Source organism: Halichoerus grypus, chromosome 4, assembly GCF_964656455.1.
Source record: "Halichoerus grypus chromosome 4, mHalGry1.hap1.1, whole genome shotgun sequence".
Taxonomy (NCBI): Eukaryota; Metazoa; Chordata; class Mammalia; order Carnivora; family Phocidae; genus Halichoerus; species Halichoerus grypus.
This window is the reverse complement of record NC_135715.1, coordinates 185875160-185895334: the sequence shown is the minus strand read 5'-3', so window position 1 is coordinate 185895334 and position 20175 is coordinate 185875160. Positions and strand designations below refer to the sequence as shown.

At 53.6% G+C, this 20175-nt stretch overlaps 1 protein-coding gene and 1 long non-coding RNA gene across 4 annotated transcripts in view; one reads left to right on the top strand and one right to left on the bottom strand.

Annotated features, from left to right (window-relative positions):
- Window positions 1-751: 751 nt before the first annotated feature.
- Window positions 752-20175, top strand: part of LOC118520952 (uncharacterized) — a 50143-nt gene continuing 30719 nt past the window's right edge. Inside the window, exons 1-2 of one of the 3 annotated variants that reach the window (XR_013447420.1) lie at window positions 752-1357; window positions 2292-2377. This is a non-coding gene — a long non-coding RNA (uncharacterized LOC118520952). The remainder of the gene's footprint in view (window positions 1358-2291; window positions 2378-20175) is intronic. The other 2 variants (XR_004909888.2, XR_013447421.1) reach the window with 2 other exon arrangements.
- TEX44 (testis expressed 44) lies at window positions 13290-17031 on the bottom strand. The gene is made up of 2 exons (XM_036069223.2): window positions 16971-17031; window positions 13290-14293 (listed from the first exon to the last, which is right to left on the bottom strand). The coding sequence occupies exons 1-2, from the start codon at window positions 17029-17031 to the stop codon at window positions 13290-13292; spliced, it is 1065 nt and encodes a 354-aa protein (XP_035925116.2).

Here is a 20175-nt window from a genome sequence, read left to right as displayed (position 1 = left end):
TGTGGGGTCCCTAGGGTGGGGAAGGGATGTAGAATTTGAGGCTAGGATCAGAGGGTCAGGGATCAGAGGAGACCCCAGAATCTGCCAGAATCCGAGGCTGCTGTGTTGGGGCGGCAGGTGGGGGTCCCTGAAGGCCGGAGGACAATGAAGCAGGAGACCATGACCTCAGAAGTCTCAGGAAGGGGCCGTTTTTATGAGTGCTGGCTGTTGGAACTGTTGCTGGAATACAGCAGGAAAATACAGCAACGTAGAGGTTCTGGCTTCTGCTCAGAACACAGGGTCAACAGAAGCAGGGACACCAGCGACATGACAGGGTCAGACGAGCTGACATCTACTTGTGGTTCCGTTGGGAACTGAGGTTGGAATCAGATGACCCAGCCCTGCCTCTCCCTAACTTCCTGGTTTGGGGGATCTTGTCCAACATATTTGGCCCTCGGATAACTCATCTGTAAAATGGGAACAAGAGCTCCTGCACCAGAGTGTTCTGGGGATTGAAAGGGTGTATAAGTCCCGCTTCCCTCATGCCTTCCCTCCTTTTCCATTTCTCGAAGTCCCTGGTGCTTGCTCACTAGGACTCCTTCCAAGTCCTAGTTTCTTGTGAGCAGGTGGGGTCCAATGGGGCGAAGGCTGGGGAGCAGCGCCCTCTAGTGGTCGATACCAGGAGGGTCCCGTCAGTCCTTGAAGACACGCCCAGGCTAACGTGATTAGTGCCTGAGGGTATCTGGCAAGTTAGAGCCTCCTCAGGGCTGATCGTGGGGGCTCCACTCAGGGAGGCCTTTCCTTCTGATTCAGTTTCCCCTTGGAGCAAGCAGAGAAAATGCTGCTTCCCATAGCAGTCTCTCCTCTGACCTCTGGCCGCCCAGCTTCTGCAGCTTTAACAGGCTTCTCTCAATTCTGCCCCGGAGGAATCTACGCACTTAGCAATCATACTGGGTTTTATAGCTTGCAAAACATTTTGACACACATTACTTGTCCCTGAGGTGTGCTGTTTCTGGGTGGTGATAGCGCTAGTTGGATAGAGGATCGTGGTTTGGGGCTCCAGCGCGGTGGACTGATTTGGATCCTGAGTCTTCCATGCAGCTCGGTAACCAGGGCGACGTTCAAAACATTGAATAATCAGTAGGGCAGGCAGCCACCAATCAGAACAGGCCCTGCTCTAACCGCCGGGCACCGCCAAATGCGTGTGTACCTGCCGAAGATTCTGGAATAACCTCAACCTCCCGGGGCCTCGGTTTCTTCATCTGCAATATGGGCATGGTGGTCGTAATAGTACCGCTTTAGAGGGCTGTCGTGAAGACTGAATTAGTTAATGCGTGTGAAAGATTGAGAAACCGCTGTCTGACACGGAAAGCACCAAGTAAGTATTAGCTTTTTTACTGGTCCGAGCTCCTCTCAGACTCAGTGACTCAGGGTGGTTGCAACCTTTAAGGGAGACTCCCCAAGTGAGTCCACTGTGTGCACCTGGGTTCACCTCCTGGGTCACCTCCACCTTCCCCACCTCCTTGTCTGGCCCTCCAGTTATTCTACTCTTTAGAAGTGCTTCTCAAACTTTACCATGCATCCGAATTTCTGGGGGATCTTATTAAATTGCAGATTCTGATTCAGGAGGCCTGGGTGGGGCCTGGGTTTCTACCTTTCCTCTAAGCTCCCAGGTGGCGTTGATGCTGGTCCAAGAAGCAAGACTCCAGAAGATCATTGGGGACACAGATGGGTCAGCTGGTTGACCTGTAAATATTTATTGAGCACCTACTCAGTGCAAGGTGGTGCGGGGATCCAAACATGTCCCAGGACTGGCCTCCAACCTCAAGGAGCAGAGAGGCTATTGCATAAACACCAGTTAGTAACAATCAGGCCAAAGGGCAAACACGTGCCAAAGAGCAGGTGAAACATGTAGTGAGTCCTGTCTCTGCCCAGTAGCCAGAGTGAGGCTTTAAACAGGTGACTGCCATAATTGCCCTGCTTAAAACTGCCCAATGGCTCCCACTTCACTCGGAATAAGAGCTGAATTCTTCTGGATTCTTCTTCCAGGCCCTGAATCATCTGGCCTTGCCTCTGACCTCATCTCCCATTGCTGGCTTTTTTTTTTAAAGATTTATTTATTTGTTTGAGAGAGAGAGAGAGAGAGAGAGAGCACAAGGGGGGGGGGGGTCAGAGGGAGCAGATTCCCCGATAAACAGGGAACCCCATGCAGGACTTGATCCCGGGACTCCAGGATCATGACCTGAGCCGAAGGCAGCCGCTTAACCAACTGAGCCACCCAGGTGCCCCTCCCATTGCTTGCTTTATTCTAGGACCATTTGTTCCTGTGAACCCAACATCCCAACTTCCTACCTGAGAGCCTTTGAACTTGCCTGGTTGATGCTTGTCCTTCAAACTGGTGAGTGCCTGGCCTCATATTGCCTCCTCAGAGAGGCCTTCCTTGACCCAGAGGAAGTTTGATCTAAAGTAGCTGCCCCCAGCTCAGATCAGATATTCTTTATTGTATCATTCTGTTGTTTATTTTTAATAGAACTTCTAAGTTCGATGTTATTGCATTATATTTTTGGTTGCTTTATGTCTGCTCCATGAAGGCAGAGTGTTTGCTTGCCTTATTCTGCTTTACCCCCAGGACTTATAACACCATCTGGTGCATAGTAGGCCTTCAGTGAGGATCTGTTGAACAAATGAAAGAAAAACTGTTATAGGGCAGTTAAAGAGGTGGGAGGGGCCCATGGGTGCCTCCGGTGGGTGAGAGACTTCATAGATTAGTGTACAGGAAGTTTATCAGGGAGCTCTCCTGGGGTCACATCCGTGGAAGGGTCGGGAAGGTGGCAGGAGGAGGAGGAGGGAGAAGTAGGGCTTCAGGCCCAGCTGCAGGGGAGGTCTTTCACCATTGTCCCCATTGCAGGGCCTGATCCTAGGGTGAAGATGAATCCAATGGCCTGAGGCAGAGGTTCCCTTCCCTGGTTCCCTGAGGGCAGACTGAAATGAACTGTGGGTGTGCCACAGACCTTAAGAGGCTGCAAACACACGCTTGACTTTTGTTCTTATATATTATTTAAGTGTTGATTCGTGCCAAACCCTCAATCAGCTGCTACGTTTCACATTTCAGCATCTTAACAGAGATGCCCCTTATATATTTTTTTCAAGAGCAAGTGTTCTTCAGCTGAAAATAGAGAACCAATCATCCAGCATTTGCATAAATGAACATTTCTGGAAGTATTCTGTGATTTGGGTCCTTTGATGGGAAAGCACTGGACGCATCCCCTCCATGCGATATCTGGTGGGCCTGAGGAACCTCAGCTGTTTTTGTTGAATGGGTGGTTAGGAAAGTACCCCCAGAGGTGGCTGGCCGTAGCACGGGGAGAGGCCAACAGATGGACCCTGACAGAGGGAGCAGGTTGGACTCTGTGCCGGAAGACACCCTGCTTGGTGTCTAGGACTTGCCAGCTGGGTGGTGCGGGTTTTGTGAGTGTACAACCCATGCAGTCAGTCACCCAGGGCCCCAATGCTTAGTTCAATGCTCAACTGTCACCATCTTGACATTTTTTTATTTATTTTAAAGTAATGCCTACACCCAACGTGGGGCTCAAACTCATGACCCCGAGATCAAGAGCCGCATGCTCTTCCAACTGAGCCAGCCAGATGCCCCCCGCCCCATCTTGACATTCTTAATAGTTTTTGAACAAGGGACCTTGCATTTTCATTTTGCCCTAGGCCCCCAAAATTGTGTAGCTGGTTCTGCACACCAGCTCTGGTTCCTAGGCCCAGGACCCATTCTCAAGGAATCCTCTGGGAGAGTCTGGCGAATCTGGGTGGGAGGTGAGCCCAGGTGCATGCTAGAACAGGTCTTGTGTGTGAAACGGGGATCACGGAGCCTGCTTCACCCAGAGGAGAGGAGAGGACGAGGGCTGCAGGCTTTTCTCAAGTGAGGATCAGGCTGTGGCAATTCACTGCCTGGGAAAGACAGCCTAGACACCTCTGGTCCTCTGAGCCCCTGGCCAGCAGTTGACAAAAGTGAAAGGTTTACAGGGATGGGGCAGATGCTTCCCTTGGGTGGGACGGACAGAGCATGCCCTGGCTCCTGGGCAAATAGCTGGTCTCCATGTCAATGCACACCAGTTCTCTGAGACCTGGGCGCAGATATCCCCGTTCCTGGATGCAGCCTGGTCTGGCCCATTGTGCTGGGGGAGGTGGTGGTGGCCCCCTAGAGACAGACTGTGGGAGGCTTGATGTTACCCTCTTGCAACAAGTGTCATTAGGAGGGAAGAGCCTGAGAGGCCTGGCTAGACTGCATCACCTAAGTCCTGAGACCCAGTTACACCCCTCTGAAGCCCTAGGGGTCCCCCAGGCAACCTGAGGCCAGCTCTGATTTGAGCTGGTCACTGCTCAGATTTAGGTCACTGCTTGGGTTGTGCACACCTGATGGTCTTTCTGCTCCTGCTGTGTCTTGGCCCTCACCTTCTTCCACTCCAGATTTGAGCCTTATCTTCTCTCCTCTGTGACTGATGTCCCCTGCCTCAGTTTACCCACGGACGTATCACTTTCACGCTCTTGGCAGTTCGTCCTCAGTGGGCGGGACCGGGCTTGTTTCCTACATTGTCCCTCGGTCATTTTTGACCAAGGGGCCTCTCATTTAATTTTGCATCGTGGCCCCCCCAAATCGTGGAGCCAATCTGATGAGCTCACCGGGGCACGGAGGCCAGGTACGGAGGCGCTGGGAGGTCAGAACCTGACGCGGGGTTCTGAGTGCTGGCGGCGGCCGGCGGCTCTGAGGGGGCAGCGAACGTCCGCGGTCCCACGGGAATGCCGTGCTGAGCGCCTACTGTGTGCAGGGAGGGCCGGGCCGCTGCAAACAGAAGCCCCTTTCTTCCTAGCGTTTACCCAGGGGAGCGTTTAGAAGTAGGACAAAGCCCGCCGATCCAGGGGCCTCCCCCTCAGGCGTGGGGAGAACCCGGGGGCGGCCGGGAGCGGAGGAGGGGCGTCCTCCGGTAGGGCTCAGACAGCGCCCCGCCCGGGTCGCCGGCCTCCGAGAGCTGAAAGGGCCTCTGTGTTCTGTCCCCCCGCCTGCCCGCGGGCCCGCGGCGCACTTCCTCCGCTGCGCCAGACCCCGGAGGCTCCGCAGCCCCTCTGGGGACAGACACAAATAGTTCCCGGCCCAGCTGCCCGGCCAGTTACCTTGGGAACCAAACTCAATCGCCTGACGTCACCCGGCCGTTGCGTAGCAACCGGCGTAGACTCACCGTCGCGCGGCCCCCGCCCCGGCGCTGAGGTCTCGGTCGCCAGGGACACGGCGGGGCGGGGCGGGGCGGGGCGGGGCGGGGGCTGTCCTCGCCGCCCCTCGCCCGTCGGGCCGCGCCCCCGGCCCCGCCCCGGAGCCGTGCCCCCGCCCCCCAGCCCCCCAGCCCCCCAGCCCCCAGCTCCGGCGGAAGGGGGCCGAGCCCAGGCGAGGAAGCGGCGCCGCCTGGCCTCGGGCGGCCTGAGCGCGACCCCCGGCCAGCCGGCGTTTGTCTCCCGGACAGAGGCCTTTGTTTGCCGTCACCCCGTCTCACTGCCCCAGTTTTCCGTTCCAGGCTCGTTTCTCACCAGGCCCCAACCTGGGCTCCTGCTCTGGCAACGAGGAGCAGGTGGCCGGACGGGGGCGTTTTCATTCCCCTCCCCTCCGGGTCGCCCAGGAAATCTCTGCCTCGCTTGGCCACCCGCCTTGGGGGAGGAGACACGGGGCCCTGCTCACGCCACTCTGCTCCCATCCCTGGTTCGCTCCTCCACTCCTGTGCCTTCCCCTGGTGTCTGCGCTGTGCCATTCACCTCCTTGCCCTGGCTGCAGTGTGACCAGGCCACCTCCGGGTGAGGGGCGTGGGGCGGGGGGGGCCTGCCGAGCGCCTCGCCGAGTTTCTGGCGTGGGCCTTGTTCTTGGGCTGCGCTATCTCCCTCCCATCTCTGTGTCACACCACAGCCCATCATTACGTGCGGAATCCCAAAGCCCAGGACTATGCAGGGGCCGGCAGTAATCTGCCATCGTGCCCTGCCCTGGTCTGCCTCAACTCACCCATCTTTGGTCAGGGGTAACCCTAACTTCCTCCTCTTGCTAGAGGACCTTGCTTCTCTTGTTCAAGTTCAGTGTGGTGGAGGCCATCTGTGGGAGGTGCTTTTCCTCACCAGAAACTGTATTTTGACAAGTACTAATAAAATGCAGGTGGTCAGAGAGGCCAAACCAGGTGTTTTAAGTGAATCCTATTTCCTCATTGGTTGATATTTAAAAATCAGAGATGCAGAGGAATATTTTTTAATTCATGGAGTTAGACGGAGTACACTTACGAATGCCTCAGATCTTTCCAAAGCACATGGTCGAAGGAAGCCTCTGACTGTGGGTAGAACATTTACAGACTGGTGGGAAAGGTGGTTTTTATCTGAAGGCCCCCATTGAGTTGCAGGGGGAGGTTAGAGCAGTGCCACCTGCAGTGAGGACAAAGGAAAGCCAAGAGGGGACAGGCTTCCTTAACTGCCTCCTTCTCCTCTCTGGGAGGGACACAGCTCAGGGTGCCAAGAGCCACCTGCTCAGGGAGGTGCCAGGAACTCTGGATGAGGAAGGCCTTTCCAACATGTGATCCAGGCTGGGCCAACCAGAGCACTTCCCCCAAGGAGTTATCAGGCAGGAGCAGGGAAACAGAGATCTTTCCTCTTAGTCTTGGAAGTGCAAGCTTGTGGGACTGGAGCCTTCAGGAGCCACGTGCCCTGCAAGGAAGAGAAGCCTGGAGAAGAGGCAGAATTGCCCTGATCCCGGGCATCTCCAAAGCCAGTTCTTCCCAGCCCTTCTCTGCCTGGCCCATCAATCTGGGCCATCAAACTGTTTCAGGCTGGTTTCTGTCACTTCCAAATTAAAAGACTCCTGATCAATACACAGACAATGCAGAAAACCCCAAGGAAGGGAGAAAACTGACATTTGTCACATGCCCACCGTTAAATGCTATTTTAAAAAATATGCATTATTGGTGATAGCATCCCTGTGAGGCAAATGGGAGACCTATTTTATAGATGAGGAAACTGAGCCTGGAAATCAGTAGGACCTTCATCTAGTACCTCAGGGTCCACTTGAGGATGCCCCAGGGGCGGGGAGCAGCCTGCTTTCAAGCACAGGTTCAGTGGGTACTGCTCTTCCAGAGACCCCCTCAGTCAGACCCCACCCTTGAAGGCCTTTGCCAAGGTGGGATCCTTTCTGGAGGACTCTGGGCCTTCTGAGGTCTGACTTGGAGCGCTATTCTACAAACATTGTCGTGATCTTGGGCTCTGGGGGTGGCCCCAGTGGGAGGGTCTATCCCCCTCTGTCCTCCTGCCATTGTTCCCCCCCCCTTTTTTTTAAGATTTTATTTATTTGAGAGAGTGTGTGCATGAGCGGGTGGGGGAGAGGCGGGGAGGGGCAGAGCGAGAGGGAGATGCAGACTCCCCGCTGAGCAGAGAGCCACCTTGAGTCAACTCCATTGGTGGTATCTTAGAGTTTATTCTGAATAATAAGAAATATATATTTGGTTTCTGCCTCACCCCTGCCCGCTTCCTGGCACAGAACTTCTAAAACTCTTAGAATTTCTTGAGTGGTGAGAGGGGTGAGAGGAGCATCTTTTGTTATTTATAATATGCCCCTATGAGTTTGTGTAATTGACTCTTGGAGATGGGGGGCTGGAAACCAAGGAGCCAACCCTGGGATTAGAAAGTCGAAACTTTCAGCACCCTCTCCACCTCCGGGGAGAGGAGAGGGGCTGGAGATTGGCTTAATGACCAATGACTTAATCAGCCATGGCTATATAATGGAACTTCCATAAAAACCCTGAACATGAGAGTTTGAAGAGTTTCTGGGTTGGTGAAAGCATCCACGTGTCGGGAGGGCGACACATCCCTACTCCTGGGAGACAGAAACTCCTGTGCTTGAGACCCTTCTGGACCTTGCCCTCTGTACCGCTTCATCTGCTTGTTCATTTGTATCATCTATAATATCCTTTATAATAAATCAGTGATAGTGTTTTCCTGAGTTCTATGAGTTCTTGTAGCCAATTATCCAACCTGAGGAGAGAGTCATGGGAATCCCTGATTTGTGGCCACATTAGAGAGAAGAGTGGGTACGCAGGGACCTGAAGTGGGGCAATCTGGTGGGACTGAGCCCTTAACCCGTAGGGTTTGTGCTAACTCAAGCTGGTGCCAGAATTGAATTGTAGGACACCCAGGTGGGTGTCTGCAGAGAATTGGAGAATTGCTTGGTGTGGAAAACCCACACATTTGGTGTCAGAAGTGTTGCGAGTAAAGAAAATTTTCTTTTAACCCCCATTTCTCTCACGGGTGTGTCTCAAATCCCCAAGCAAACATCCTCAAGGCTGGGCTTTGGCCTCTCGCCCTCCTGCTGCAGGCCAGTGCTGCCTTCTTTCCAGCAGAGGGCGCACCCTCCACTCTTAGGGACTGGAAGCTCGCGAACCAGGCAGTCTCGGAAATGGGGCTTTCTTTTAGCCCAGAGAGGATCCAGTCTTTCATTTAAATATGTAAATGTGTACTTAAGACCTTAGTTTACCTTTACACTTTGTTACCTCCTCCTGGGCGGGGGGGACTGCCCTTATCTGTGGTCACTTTCTTTTGGAGACACTCTTTCCTGGATAGAATCTGTGCCTCACCCAGGCAAACCTATAAACTTGACCACAATCACATGGTGACTTTAACCAATTAGGCAAGTGGCTGTAGACTAAACAATAACATTGTCCTTAGAAAACAAGTAAAAACACTGACAAAGATTTAGCCCCCCTCCCTTTTTTTAACCATTCTCAAGATGGTGTCACGTTTCTAACTTTTCTTACAATGAAGCTTCTCTTTAAAAAGATCTTTTTTTTTTTAAGATTTTATTTATTTATTTGACAGAGAGAGAGAGACACAGCGAGAGAGGGAACACAACCAGGGGGAGTGGGAGAGGGAGAAGCAGGCTTCCCTCCGAGCAGGGAGCCTGACGTGGGGCTCGATCCCAGGACCCTGAGATCATGACCTGAGCCGAAGGCAGACGCTTAACGACAGACTCAGGTGCCCCCCCTTTAAAAAGACCTTTGAACTTTTTCCACAGTTTGAATTTGCAGTCCCCCCCCACCCCACCTCCCCGCAAACACACACACATCTCAGATGGAAAAAATCAGCAGCCTTTGGACACAGGTTGGGGTCTCTGGAACACAGGCTCTGAGGCCGAGGGGGCGGACGGGAATGGAGTCTGCAGTGCAAATCCCAGGTCACCCGGGCCAGTGCCACGGGCACTCTGGAACTGGGGTTGGACGGTCAGGCCTGAGCCCCGGGCACAGACCTGGCCACGACGTCTCTGAAGGGGCCCGCACTGAAGGCTGTCCGCGGACGGCTGGGGGCGTGAGTCCTTCACCGCGCCACGGGGGGGGGGCACAGTGTCCCTCCTGCTGTCTGCCAGGACTTGTGGGTGCCCTCCCCTTAGCCAAGCCGCAGCCGGGCTCAGACGCTAGGATGCCGCGTCTGCCCTGCTGGCGCTCAGCCCGGCCTAAAAGTCTCTCTACGCAGAACCTCTGCTTACAGGCCCATCTCTCAGCGGCACAACACACACCCAAAAAGCTGGTTGTTGATTCTGGAGGAGTGTGGGTGGTTGTCAGGCGTTAACCCTAGCACCTCAATGAGAAGAGTGAGGAGCTGCCAGCTTTGTGGGGGTGAATTAATAACTGTGCCTCGGTTCTCAACACCAAAGAGTACCCTCCCTACAGCACCCCGTTATCCTGCTCATTCTTTTTTTTTTTTTTTTAAGATTTTATTTATTTATTTGACAGAGGGAGAGAGGCAGGAGAGCGGGAACACGAGCAGGGGGAGTGGGAGAGGGAGAAGCAGGCCTCCTGCTGAGCAGGGAGCCTGATGCGGGGCTCGATGCGGGGCTCGATCCCAGGACCCCGGGATCATGACCTGAGCCGAAGGCAGACGCTTAATGGCTGAGCCACCCAGGCACCCCTATCCTGCTCATTCTTTTCCCCCTCACCCACCAACTTATTCCTCCCCAGTAGTGCTCCCCTTGTTCCATGTGCAGCCCGCACTGTGGCCCCCATGCCCGTAATGGGTGGGAGCACTCCCGCCTGCCGACAGCTTCCCTCTGCCCGGGGACTGGGGCCTTTCCTTTCTCCCTCTGGCGTTTTATCCAGAGCTGGGGTGCTCCCACTTCTGTCCGTGTCTCACCCTCAGCCCCCAGCGTGCAGGTCTGCCCTTCTCCCCGGGTGCACTAGCACCTGGATGCCTGGGGGGGGGCCCACCTACAGAGAAGTTGCCAGGAGGATTTGCCCACATGACTGTGATTCCGCAGCAGAGAGGAAGGCTGGAGCAAGCAGGGAAAGTCAGTCCTTGTCAAGGAGTCCACCGAAGCGTCTGTCACTATAATCACGGTGACTGCCAACATGGAGCACTCAAGTGCGTGCCAGGCACTGTTCTATGAACTTGACTCATTAACTCATGTCGCCCTCACAGCCGCCCGATGCAGTAGGTACCGCTATTATTGACATTTTACAGATAAGGAAACTGAGGCATAGGGAGATAAGAGTAACACACAGTTAGTAGGAGGTGGAGCGGGATTCGAGGCGGCCTGGCCCCCAAGGCCACACTCTTTTACGACGCTTTAACACGCAAAATGGGGTGGATCCAGCAGCTCTTCCTGTGGGAACCCCCACTGCTGGGCCGAGCCTGGTGCCCACCCCCACCGCCCCAGCCCCCCAGGTAGGTGTGAGGCCCAGGCCAGGTAATGAGGTATTTCATTTCCAAAGCCTCAGTGATGGGGGCAGGAGAGAGAGCAAGGGGGCCAAACCTACCAGAGCTAGTGAGAACAAGGGCCTCTGTCTTTGCAGGAAGGTGGCTGAGCCGCCTGGGAACGGAGCCAGCAGGGGAGTGGCAGGGCCAGAGCTGGAGAGACAGACAGAGCCCTGAGGACAAGGCTGAGCCCCGGGTCCAGCCACGCCCACTTGGCAGTTATGCTTTTCGGCTGATCCCTTCAGCTGCTCTGGTTTGAGTGTGGTTTCCGTCCCTTCCTTCACCTTGGCAGTCTCTCTGGGACCGTGCCTGCGTGGCACTTACCCGGTTCAGAAATCATTTGCGGAAAGCATTTGGGGTCTACGCTGGCAACGTGGTCACCTGTCCTCTGTTCTGGGCTCAGGTCAGCTCGAACTGGCCGCCGCCCTCCCCAGCTAAGCGCGCCTCAGGCCTGCCTCAGCTGGTGGTCCTGTCCCCTCTGTCGGGGGGACGCCACCGCTCCCGTCTTTTCACGCCTGACTCAGGTGATCCTCCGGAAGACCCCGATTCCTGGGATCTGAATGGACAATCTTCCTCCTCTGAGGATTTTGCTTTCACGGTGAGGACGGTTCATGTCTCACCGACAGAAAGTGGCAGCTCCTCGAGAAGAGGGTGTAGACACACCCGTTCTGTCTTTGCATCCCCTTGCGGCCTGGCACCCCACTTCCTCATGGGAGCCCCCTGCAGGGTAGGGGTGGCAAAGGCGTGCCTCTGGGGGCCGAGCAGGTGACATCAATCACTGTGCAGGCCAGGTGCGTCCCTCTAAAGAGGGCAGCTCGACTGCAGTTCCTCTGAAGAAATAAGGCCTCAAGGTTTTTTTTAAAAAGATTTTATTTATTTATTTGACAGAGAGAGAGAAAGCGAGAGAGGGAACACAAGCAGGGGGAGTGGGAGAGGGCGAAGCAGGCTTCCCGCCGAGCAGGGAGCCCGATGCGGGGCTCGATCCCAGGACCCTGGGATCATGACCTGAGCTGAAGGCAGACACTTAACAACTGAGCCACTCAGGCACCCCAAGGCCTCAAGGTTTTTTAAGAGACGCAGAAATCTATTTTTTTAATCCATAATTTTATGTTAAAATCTCCTGGCTTTAAAGTGTTAGCAATTAATACACAATTTGAGAAACACTGTATGGGGCAAACAAATGCATCGGTGGCTGGTTTCCGACCAGGGCTCCCACTTGCCGACGGCCGAATGAACAAAACCACGGCCAGGGCTGAGGCAGGGAGGTGTGTGGGGTGGGACCCGCATTCGTCACCGGGCCAGGGGCAGGAGTGGGGCTGATGTGTCGCTGGAGCTCCGCTCACCAAGTCACGTGACTGGCGTGGCACCCTATCCTGGCAGGTGCTCCCTTTCCAACGTAGACATTTATAAAGAAACCTGGGTCTAGGGTGACCAACTCGTCGCAGTTTGCCCGGGATTTTCCTGGTTTTACATCTGAAAGTCCCACATCCCAGGAACCCTCTTAGTCTCAGACAAACAGGGACAGTTGGCCCCCCGCCTAGATCCTGCTCCTGCTCCTGCCCGGCCTGCTGGAGGAGAGAGGGCGGCTGTAATGTGTGCGCTCGTTAGGTGCCAGCCGCCGCGAGGTAGGCCCTGCCTTGTTTCCCTTACGTCTCCTAAACATCCGCACGGTGTGGGCTCCTTCTCCGTCCTATGGGTGAGAATCGGAGGTTCAGAGGGTGAAGCGACGTGCCCAGGATCAGTAACAGCACTGGGGTGTGAACCCACATTGGTCTGGCTCCGTCCTCTCAACCTCACTGGGGGGTCCCAGCCTGCGATGCCGGCAGCGGCCCCCCAGCCCATTACGTCAGCAGGGCTCCCCCAGCCCGTTACACCAGCAGGGCCCCCCCAGCCCATTACGCCAGCAGGACCCCCCCAACCCGTTACACCAGCAGGACCCCCCTCAGCCTATTATGCCAGCAGGGGCCCCCCAGCCCATTACACCAACAGGGCCCCCCCAGCCCATTACGTCAGCAGGGCCCCCCAACCTGTTACACCAGCAGGGCCCCCCCAGCCCGTTACGCCAGCAGGGCCCCCCAACCTGTTACGCCAGCAGGGCCCCCCCAGCCCGTTACGCCAGCAGGGCCCCCCCAACCCATTACGCCAGCAGGGCCCCCCTCAGCCTGTTACGTCAGCAGGGGCCCCCCCAGCCCGCTACACCGGCAGGCCCTGGGGAAGGGGCAGGTCTCACTGCCTCAGGAACCCACTCACCTGGTTGGAGGTCCAGCCAGGGTCAATGTTTGCAGGTCTGATGCCCCCACGCCTGGCCCCCCCATCCTGCCAGGCTCTGCTCTTTCTGGACTTCATCCCCCAGGCCCCCTGAACGGGACAACCCGAGAAGCCCTCAGGGGACACCTTTCTGCGCTTAGAAAATAAACGCTCGCCAGTGCTTTATTGCCCGATCTGGGGAGAGCCAGCCAAGGCAGGGGTGGGCGAGGGAGCCGGCGTGAGGGTGCCAGGGCTCTCAGAGGCTGCTGAGCCAGTCCTTCGGGGCTCCCTCCGTGGGGCTACTCCGAGTTCGGGCCGGCGTGGGCCTGGCCGGGAAGAAGGTGGCTGGTGAGGAAGCGCATGGCCGAGCGGACACCCTCTACAGTCCTCTGCTCCACCCTCTCCAGCATGTGGGTGACGGAGCGCAGGGCCGAGCTAGTCCCGGCCATCAGCCCAGAGGAGAAGGTGCCCCCCAGGATGCTGGAGACGGAGCGCAGGCTGGGCCCAGTGCTGTGCAGCAGGTCGGTCACGGAGCTGTGGCCGGAGGCCAGGAGGGCCGTGGCCATGCCCGTGGTGGTCTCAGACCACACTAGGACGTCTGCCAGGGAGCTGATGGACGCCCCACCTCCGCCCAGCAAGCTGGTCATGGAGCGCATGTAGGTGTTCTCCTCGTTGGCCTCGTAAAGCCTGGAGTCTAGGGACCTCCTCCCCAGGGCCACCTCTTGGGGGCCAGGCGAGGGTGGGGTGCTGCCTCCCGGGGAAGGAGGCAACTGCTGAGCCTGCGGGTCCCCCGAGCGGTCCTCCAAATCCCCCACAGTCACTCGCGGGGACCCAGCTCCTGGCAAAGCTTCAGTGTCCGCGTTCAAGGCCTCCGGACCCTCGGGTCCCTCCTCAACAGTTTCGGTGGCGCTGGTGGCCTGACTGCCGAGCTCTCCATCCACGTCTGCCGCGCTCACGATGGGCTGAGCGTCCACGCTACCGCGGAGCTGAACCTTAGTCCTTGGGCTAGTCGGAGCTGCCTCTCGGTCTCCGCCCGGGGTACCTGCCGCCTGCCGTGTCCCTTCCGCCGGGGAGTCACGCAGGCAGGTCTGAAGGCTCTGAGTCACGCCCGGGTCTTGCACCGGTCCGTCGCGTGCTGGGTCCTGGGGGCTCGGGGACGTTTGCCGAGCACCTGAGGCCTCCGTGGGCTCCCGGCTGTGCCTTTCAGCAGCTTCAGGCCTGTCCTCGTCCGCAGACGCTGATGTGGGTTTGGAGGTCACCGACTCGACGGATGACGCTACAGCACCATTAGCCGCTGGGGCATCTGCAGGGAGGGGGACCTGATTTGGGGACCCCTCTGTAAGACTGTCCGTGGATCTGCTGTCGCCATGTGTGCGGATGCTGGCAGCTCTGGCCTCTCCCGAGGGTCTGCTGGTCATCTGGGCCCTCGGTCCCTTGTGCTGGCTGAGGGAGTGGCCACGGCCCTGCTCGCCTTGCTCAGGCAGCGAGGTCACAGGGGGCTGTAGGCAGCTAGCGATGTCATAGGTACTTGTGCAGCGAGGTCCTGAGCCTCTGGAGGGGCTGCCCTCGTGGGCTGAGTCCACAGGACACTTTATTTATTAAAGATTTTGTGTACTTATTGGAGAGAGAGAGACAGAGGGAGAGAGAGCGCACCAGCAGTGGGGAGAGGGAGAAGCAGGCTCCCCGTGGAGCAGGCTCGATCCCAGGACCCCGGGATCATGACCTGAGCCGAAGGCAGACGCTCAACCGACTGGGCCACCCCGGCGCCGCACGGGATCATTTACAGCGGAGTTTGCAGGTACATGAGGAGAGAAAGGCAGATGCTTTGGGGAAGAGTGGAGGTGTGTATATAAATGCAGGTGCTGGTGCCCGCAGGAGTCGTGGGACAGGGATGGCCATTTATCGATTAACATTTATTTATTTATTTATTTATTTATTTTTTTTTTTTTTTTATTTTTAAAGATTTTATTTATTTATTTGAGAGAGAGAGAATGAGAGACAGAGAGCATGAGAGGGAAGAGGGCACAGGGAGAAGCAGACCCCCCGCTGAGCAGGGAGCCCGATGTGGGACTCGATCCCGGGACTCCAGGATCATGACCTGAGCCGAAGGCAGTCGCTTAACCAACTGAGCCACCCAGGCGCCCGTTTAACATTTATTTATTAACATGTTATTTATTCACACTTATCTAAATGTTAGAAGGAACCAGTCCCAGCACCTCTCTGTCCACACTGGTGACTCAGGACCCGGATTTGGCCCGTCTTTCGGCAGAGAGTCAGTTTCCCAGCAGTGGTGAGGAGAAATAAGTGAAGGCTAAGGGCCTGGGCAGCTCCCAGCAATAACCATCTTTGGTTATGGGGCGCCATAGACTGAATGTGTCCCACCCCAAAACTCGTAGGTTGAAAGCTAATCCCCAATGTAATAGTATTTGGAGGTGCTTAGGTCATGAGGGTGGGGCCCTTGTGAACAGCGTTGCTGCCCTTATAAAAAGAGCTGTCTGGCCCCCTCCTCCATGTAAAATGCAGCCGGAAGGGGGCGATCTACAAACCAGGAAGCAGGTCCTCGCCAGACACTGAACGGCGTGTGCCTTGATCTTGGACTTCCCAGCTTCCAGAACTGTGAGAAATAAATTTCTGTTGGGGTGCCTGGCTGGCTCAGTCAGTGGAGTGTGTGACTCTTGATCTCAGGGTCGTGAGTTTGAGCTCCACGGTGGGCTCAAAAAAAAAATTCTGTTATTTATAAGCACCCCCCGCCCCCAACCTGCCGCAGTCCATGGTGTTCTGTAAGAGCAGCCCAAATAGACTAAGATAGAAATATGTGCTGAGAAGTGGGGGGCTGCTCTAGCAAACACCCAAGCACGTGGACACAGCTCTGGAACGGGGTATCAGGCAGAAGCTGGAAGTGTCCGAGCTACATGCTCAGAAAAGCCTTCACTGATGTGAAGATCTTTAAGGGTGATTCTGGAGAGAGCTAGAAAGGGAAGGAGAGCTCTGGAGAGAAAGCCTCAGTTTTCTCAGAGAACCCCTAATAATCCTGGACTGAACGTTGGGAGAAATATGGATGGTAAAGGCATTTTGACAGGGTCTCAGATGGAAACGAGGAACATGTTATTGGAAACGGGAGGAAAGGGGATCCTTGTTTTTTATAAAGTGGCAATAAACTTAGCTGAATTGGCTTAGTGTTCTAGTGTTTTCCAGAAGGTAGAACTTGCGAGTGATGAAATTGGAAGAAATTGAAGCAGTTTCTTTCTTTCTTTCTTTCTTTCTTTCTTTCTTTCTTTCTTTCTTTCTTTCTTTCTTTCTTTCTTTCTTTCATTCTTTCTCTCTTTCTTTCTTTCTTTCTTTTCTTTTCTTTTCTTTTCTTTTCTTTTCTTTTCTTTTCTTTTCTTTTCTTTCTTTCTTTTTCCACTGAGGCATTTTATTTGCACGTATGATTTATATCCCTAGAAAAAGAATCCCAGGAGTTTCCCTCCTGTGTGTTTTCGTCTTGCTTCTTTTTTTCTTTTTTTAAAGATTTTGTTTATTTATTTGACAGAGAGAGACACAGCGAGAGAGGGAACACAAGCAGAGGGAGTGGGAGAGGGAGAAGCAGGCTTCCCGCGGAGCAGGGAGCCCGAAGCGGGGCTCGATCCCAGGACCCTGGGATCACGACCTGAGCCGAAGGCAGACGTTTAACGACTGAGCCACCCAGGCACCACCTTTGTCTTGCTTCTTGATGGTCCATGATGCCAGCTGGGGTTGTCAGTGCAACTGGTGGGATGGAAGCAGATTATTCTGCCATTTTTCTAGATCTTTGAGTTATACATCAAATCTGGGGCTCATCACTCCACACTTGTTTAACCTGCCCCTGGGGTTCACAACAATTTTCCCAGCACTGTGATCATCAATGACTTCAAATTTGCCCATGTAACCACGCTTCATCATTACAGGTAGAAACCAGACGATGACTTTGGAGCATGGCCTAATTAGAACCTGGCGTTTACCTCTCTTTTCAGCATCATTAATGCTCTTGAGAGCATCTGCCAGGACACTCATGCGCACCATTACGGCGGCACGGAAAGAGCAGAAATTGAAGGAATTTCTAAGCAAAATGTTGAAGGTGTGGCTTGGCTCCTCTGACTGTTTATAGTAGAATTTGAAAGGAGGGAAATGACTTAAAGATGGAATTATTAAGCTAAAGGGAACTAGAACGTAAAGATCTGAAAAATTCTCAGTCTATCCATACTGCAAAGAATGAGAAAGGGTGTTTGGATTTTCATGGTTTCAGGTCTCACATTTAGGTCTTTACATCCATTTTGAGTTTATTTTTGTGTATTGTGTTAAAAAGTGGCCCAGTTTCATTCTTTTGCATGTAGCTGTCCAGTTTTCCCAGCACCATTTTTTTTTTTTTTAAGATTTTATTTATTTATTTGACAGAGAAAGAGACAGCGAGGGAACACAAGCAGGGGGAGTGGGAGAGGGAGAAGCAGGCTTCGCGCGGGGCAGGGAGCCTGATGTGGGGCTCGATCCCAGGACCCTGGGATCATGACCTGAGCCGAAGGCAGACGCTTAACGACTGAGCCACCCAGGCGCCCCCCAGCACCATTTTTTAAAGAGACCGTCTTTTCCCCATTGTATATTCTTGCCTCCTTTGTTGTAGATTAAGTGACCATATAAGCGTGTATTTATTTCTGAGGTCTCTATTCTGTTCCATTGATCTCTGTGTCTATTTTCTTGCCGGTACCACACTGTTTTGATTACTATAGCTTTGTTGTGTATCTTGAAACCTGGGATTGTGATGCCTCCCGCTTTGTTCTATTTTTTTTTAATTTTATGTTTTTTAAAGATTTTATTTATTTATCTGTCAGAGAGAGAGGGAGAAAGAGAGAGCACACAAGTAGAGGGAGAAGCAGGTTCCTGCTGAGTAAGGAGCCCGATGTGGGACTTGATCCCAGTACCCTGGGATCATGACCTGAGCGGAAGATAGATGCTTAACCAGTTGAGCCACCCAGGCATCCCCAGCTCTGTTCTTCTTTCTCAAGATTGCTTTGGCTATTCAGGGTCCTCTGTGGTTCCATACAAATTTTACTATTATTGGATCTAGTTCTGTGGAAAACGCTGTTGATATTTTGATAAGGATTACATTTAATCTGTACATTGCTTTGGGCTGCATGGACATTTTTTAGTAAACTCTAGGCCCAATGTGGGGCTTGAACTCATGACCCTAAGATCAAGAGTCACATGCTCTACCAACTGAGGCAACCAGGCACCCCCATTTTAACAATATTAATTCTTCCAATCCATAAGCATGGAATATCTTTCCATTTTTAAAAATATTTTATTTATTTATTTGAGAGAGAGCGCGCGCCAGGGGCAGAGCAGAGGGGGAGGGAGAGGGACAAGCAGACTCAGTGCTGAGCACGGGGCCCCATGCAGGGCTTGATCTCATGAGCCTGAGATCAGGACCTGAGCTGAAACCAAGAGTTGGAAGCTTAACCGACTGAGCCAACTGAGTGCCCCCCACCTTTTTTGGGGGGGAATATCTTTCCATTTTGAGCAAGTGTGTTTGGAAGGGAACACTAAGGGTGTGGCCAAGCAAACATTTAATATCATCAGGGCTGTCACTCCCTGAGTGCGAGGGCAGGTGAGGGGGGAATGCAGATCCGGGTCTGGCGTCTGAGGCGTGGCCAGCGTGGGACCCGGGCATGAATGCCGGGCACAGCCACACATCGCAGGCTCTATTCCCTGCGCTTCTTGTGACACAGGATGAACAATCTCCATCTTCCTGCTCAGCTGGGCTGGAAGGGCGGAGAATAACAAGAGAGCTATAAACCCCTGAGTATCCTTTGGAAAAGTGCAGACCCAGGTAATACTGGGGCTTATGCTCTTTGTTAAGAAGGGGGCTGGAGTGGAAGGTTGCAGCCTGTCACACCTGGCTTCCCCTGGGGTTCTCAGCTAACAGTTAGTGACTACTTGCCACAGGCAGGAGAAGGAGCCAAGCATCTAATCCTTCCAACTACTCCGTTGTCTGTAGGTAGGTATACATCTATTATTATACCCATTTTACACACGGGGAAGCTGAGCCTCAGAGGGAAGAAGTGACTCATGCAAAGTCACACTATTAATAAGCACTGAATCTGGGTTTTGCACTTTGTCTGGCTTTGGAACGCGAGCTCTCCAATGCCATCTTACATCCAGGGTGGGATAGTAAAAATACTGGATGACTGGCATGGTAAGGACACTGGATAATGCAGACAGGGGTCTACCATAATCACATCAGTAGGTAACAGCTGGCGTCACTTCTCCCGAGCACCAGGCTCAATGCTCATTAAGCATTTCTTCTCCCCATGAATACCCTGCTGCCATGTCAGAGGTCAGAGGGCAAACCCAAGTTTGTTGGGGTGGGAGGGACCAATTGGTACAAACTTGTACCTTGTGAAAGAATCACGGAGAAGACTGCTAGTTGCTCATCCTAGTAGCCCTTCTTCTTTAGTATCACAATCCCGATTTTATTCAGGGTGGCTATGTGCTCAGCCAAAGGAATACATTGCCCAGCCTTCCCCACGGCTAGGTAAGAGCTTCTGGCCAATGAGATGCAACGGAAGGTATTGAGTGGAATTTAGAAGACTTAGAGAAGTCTCTAAGACTTAGAGAAACTAAGTGCACAGCAAGTTCAATGACATCTGCCTGACTCCAGAGCGCAGACTGCCCCCCTCCTACACCCTCCCCCCCCCCCCCCGCCCTGCCTCTAGTTAGTAAGTTCTTGATGTCACTTCACGGACAGCCTGTGGCCCACTAAGACCATCAGGCACTCTTCATAGGCACTGAAGCCAAGCTCCTTGTCCTCCCCTTCTGTTGGAGTTCGACTTTGATTCTATATGTTGTAATCTACACTTAGCTTTGTTAAATCTCACATGCCTTAAAAATCTGTGGCAAGGAAAGATAAAGTAGAATAAAGAGGGATTAATGTCAAAGAGCAGAGGATTATTAAAATTTGGAGACAAAAATATTATTTATTTACACATAAATATTAAACAGTATTGGTATAGAACATAATGTGTATCTATTCTGTTATACGTAATATATATATATATATATATATATGCACACATATATGAGAGAAAATATATCTAAGAGTTTTTTCCCTTAATTTAGTTCAAAAATTTCTTGCCTTTATTAAGTAGTGTTCAGAGGAGGAAATTAGTTTCA

Excerpts from the sequence above, each read along its gene's own strand:
- TEX44 (XM_036069223.2), bottom strand. The coding sequence starts at position 17,031 with ATGGTGCGCATGAGTGTCCTGGCAGATGCTCTCAAGAGCATTAATGAT. Across the intron at positions 14,294-16,970 it reads TAATGATGCTGAAAAGAGAG|ATGCCCCAGCGGCTAATGGT; the intron begins GTAAACGCCAGG and ends CCCTCCCTGCAG.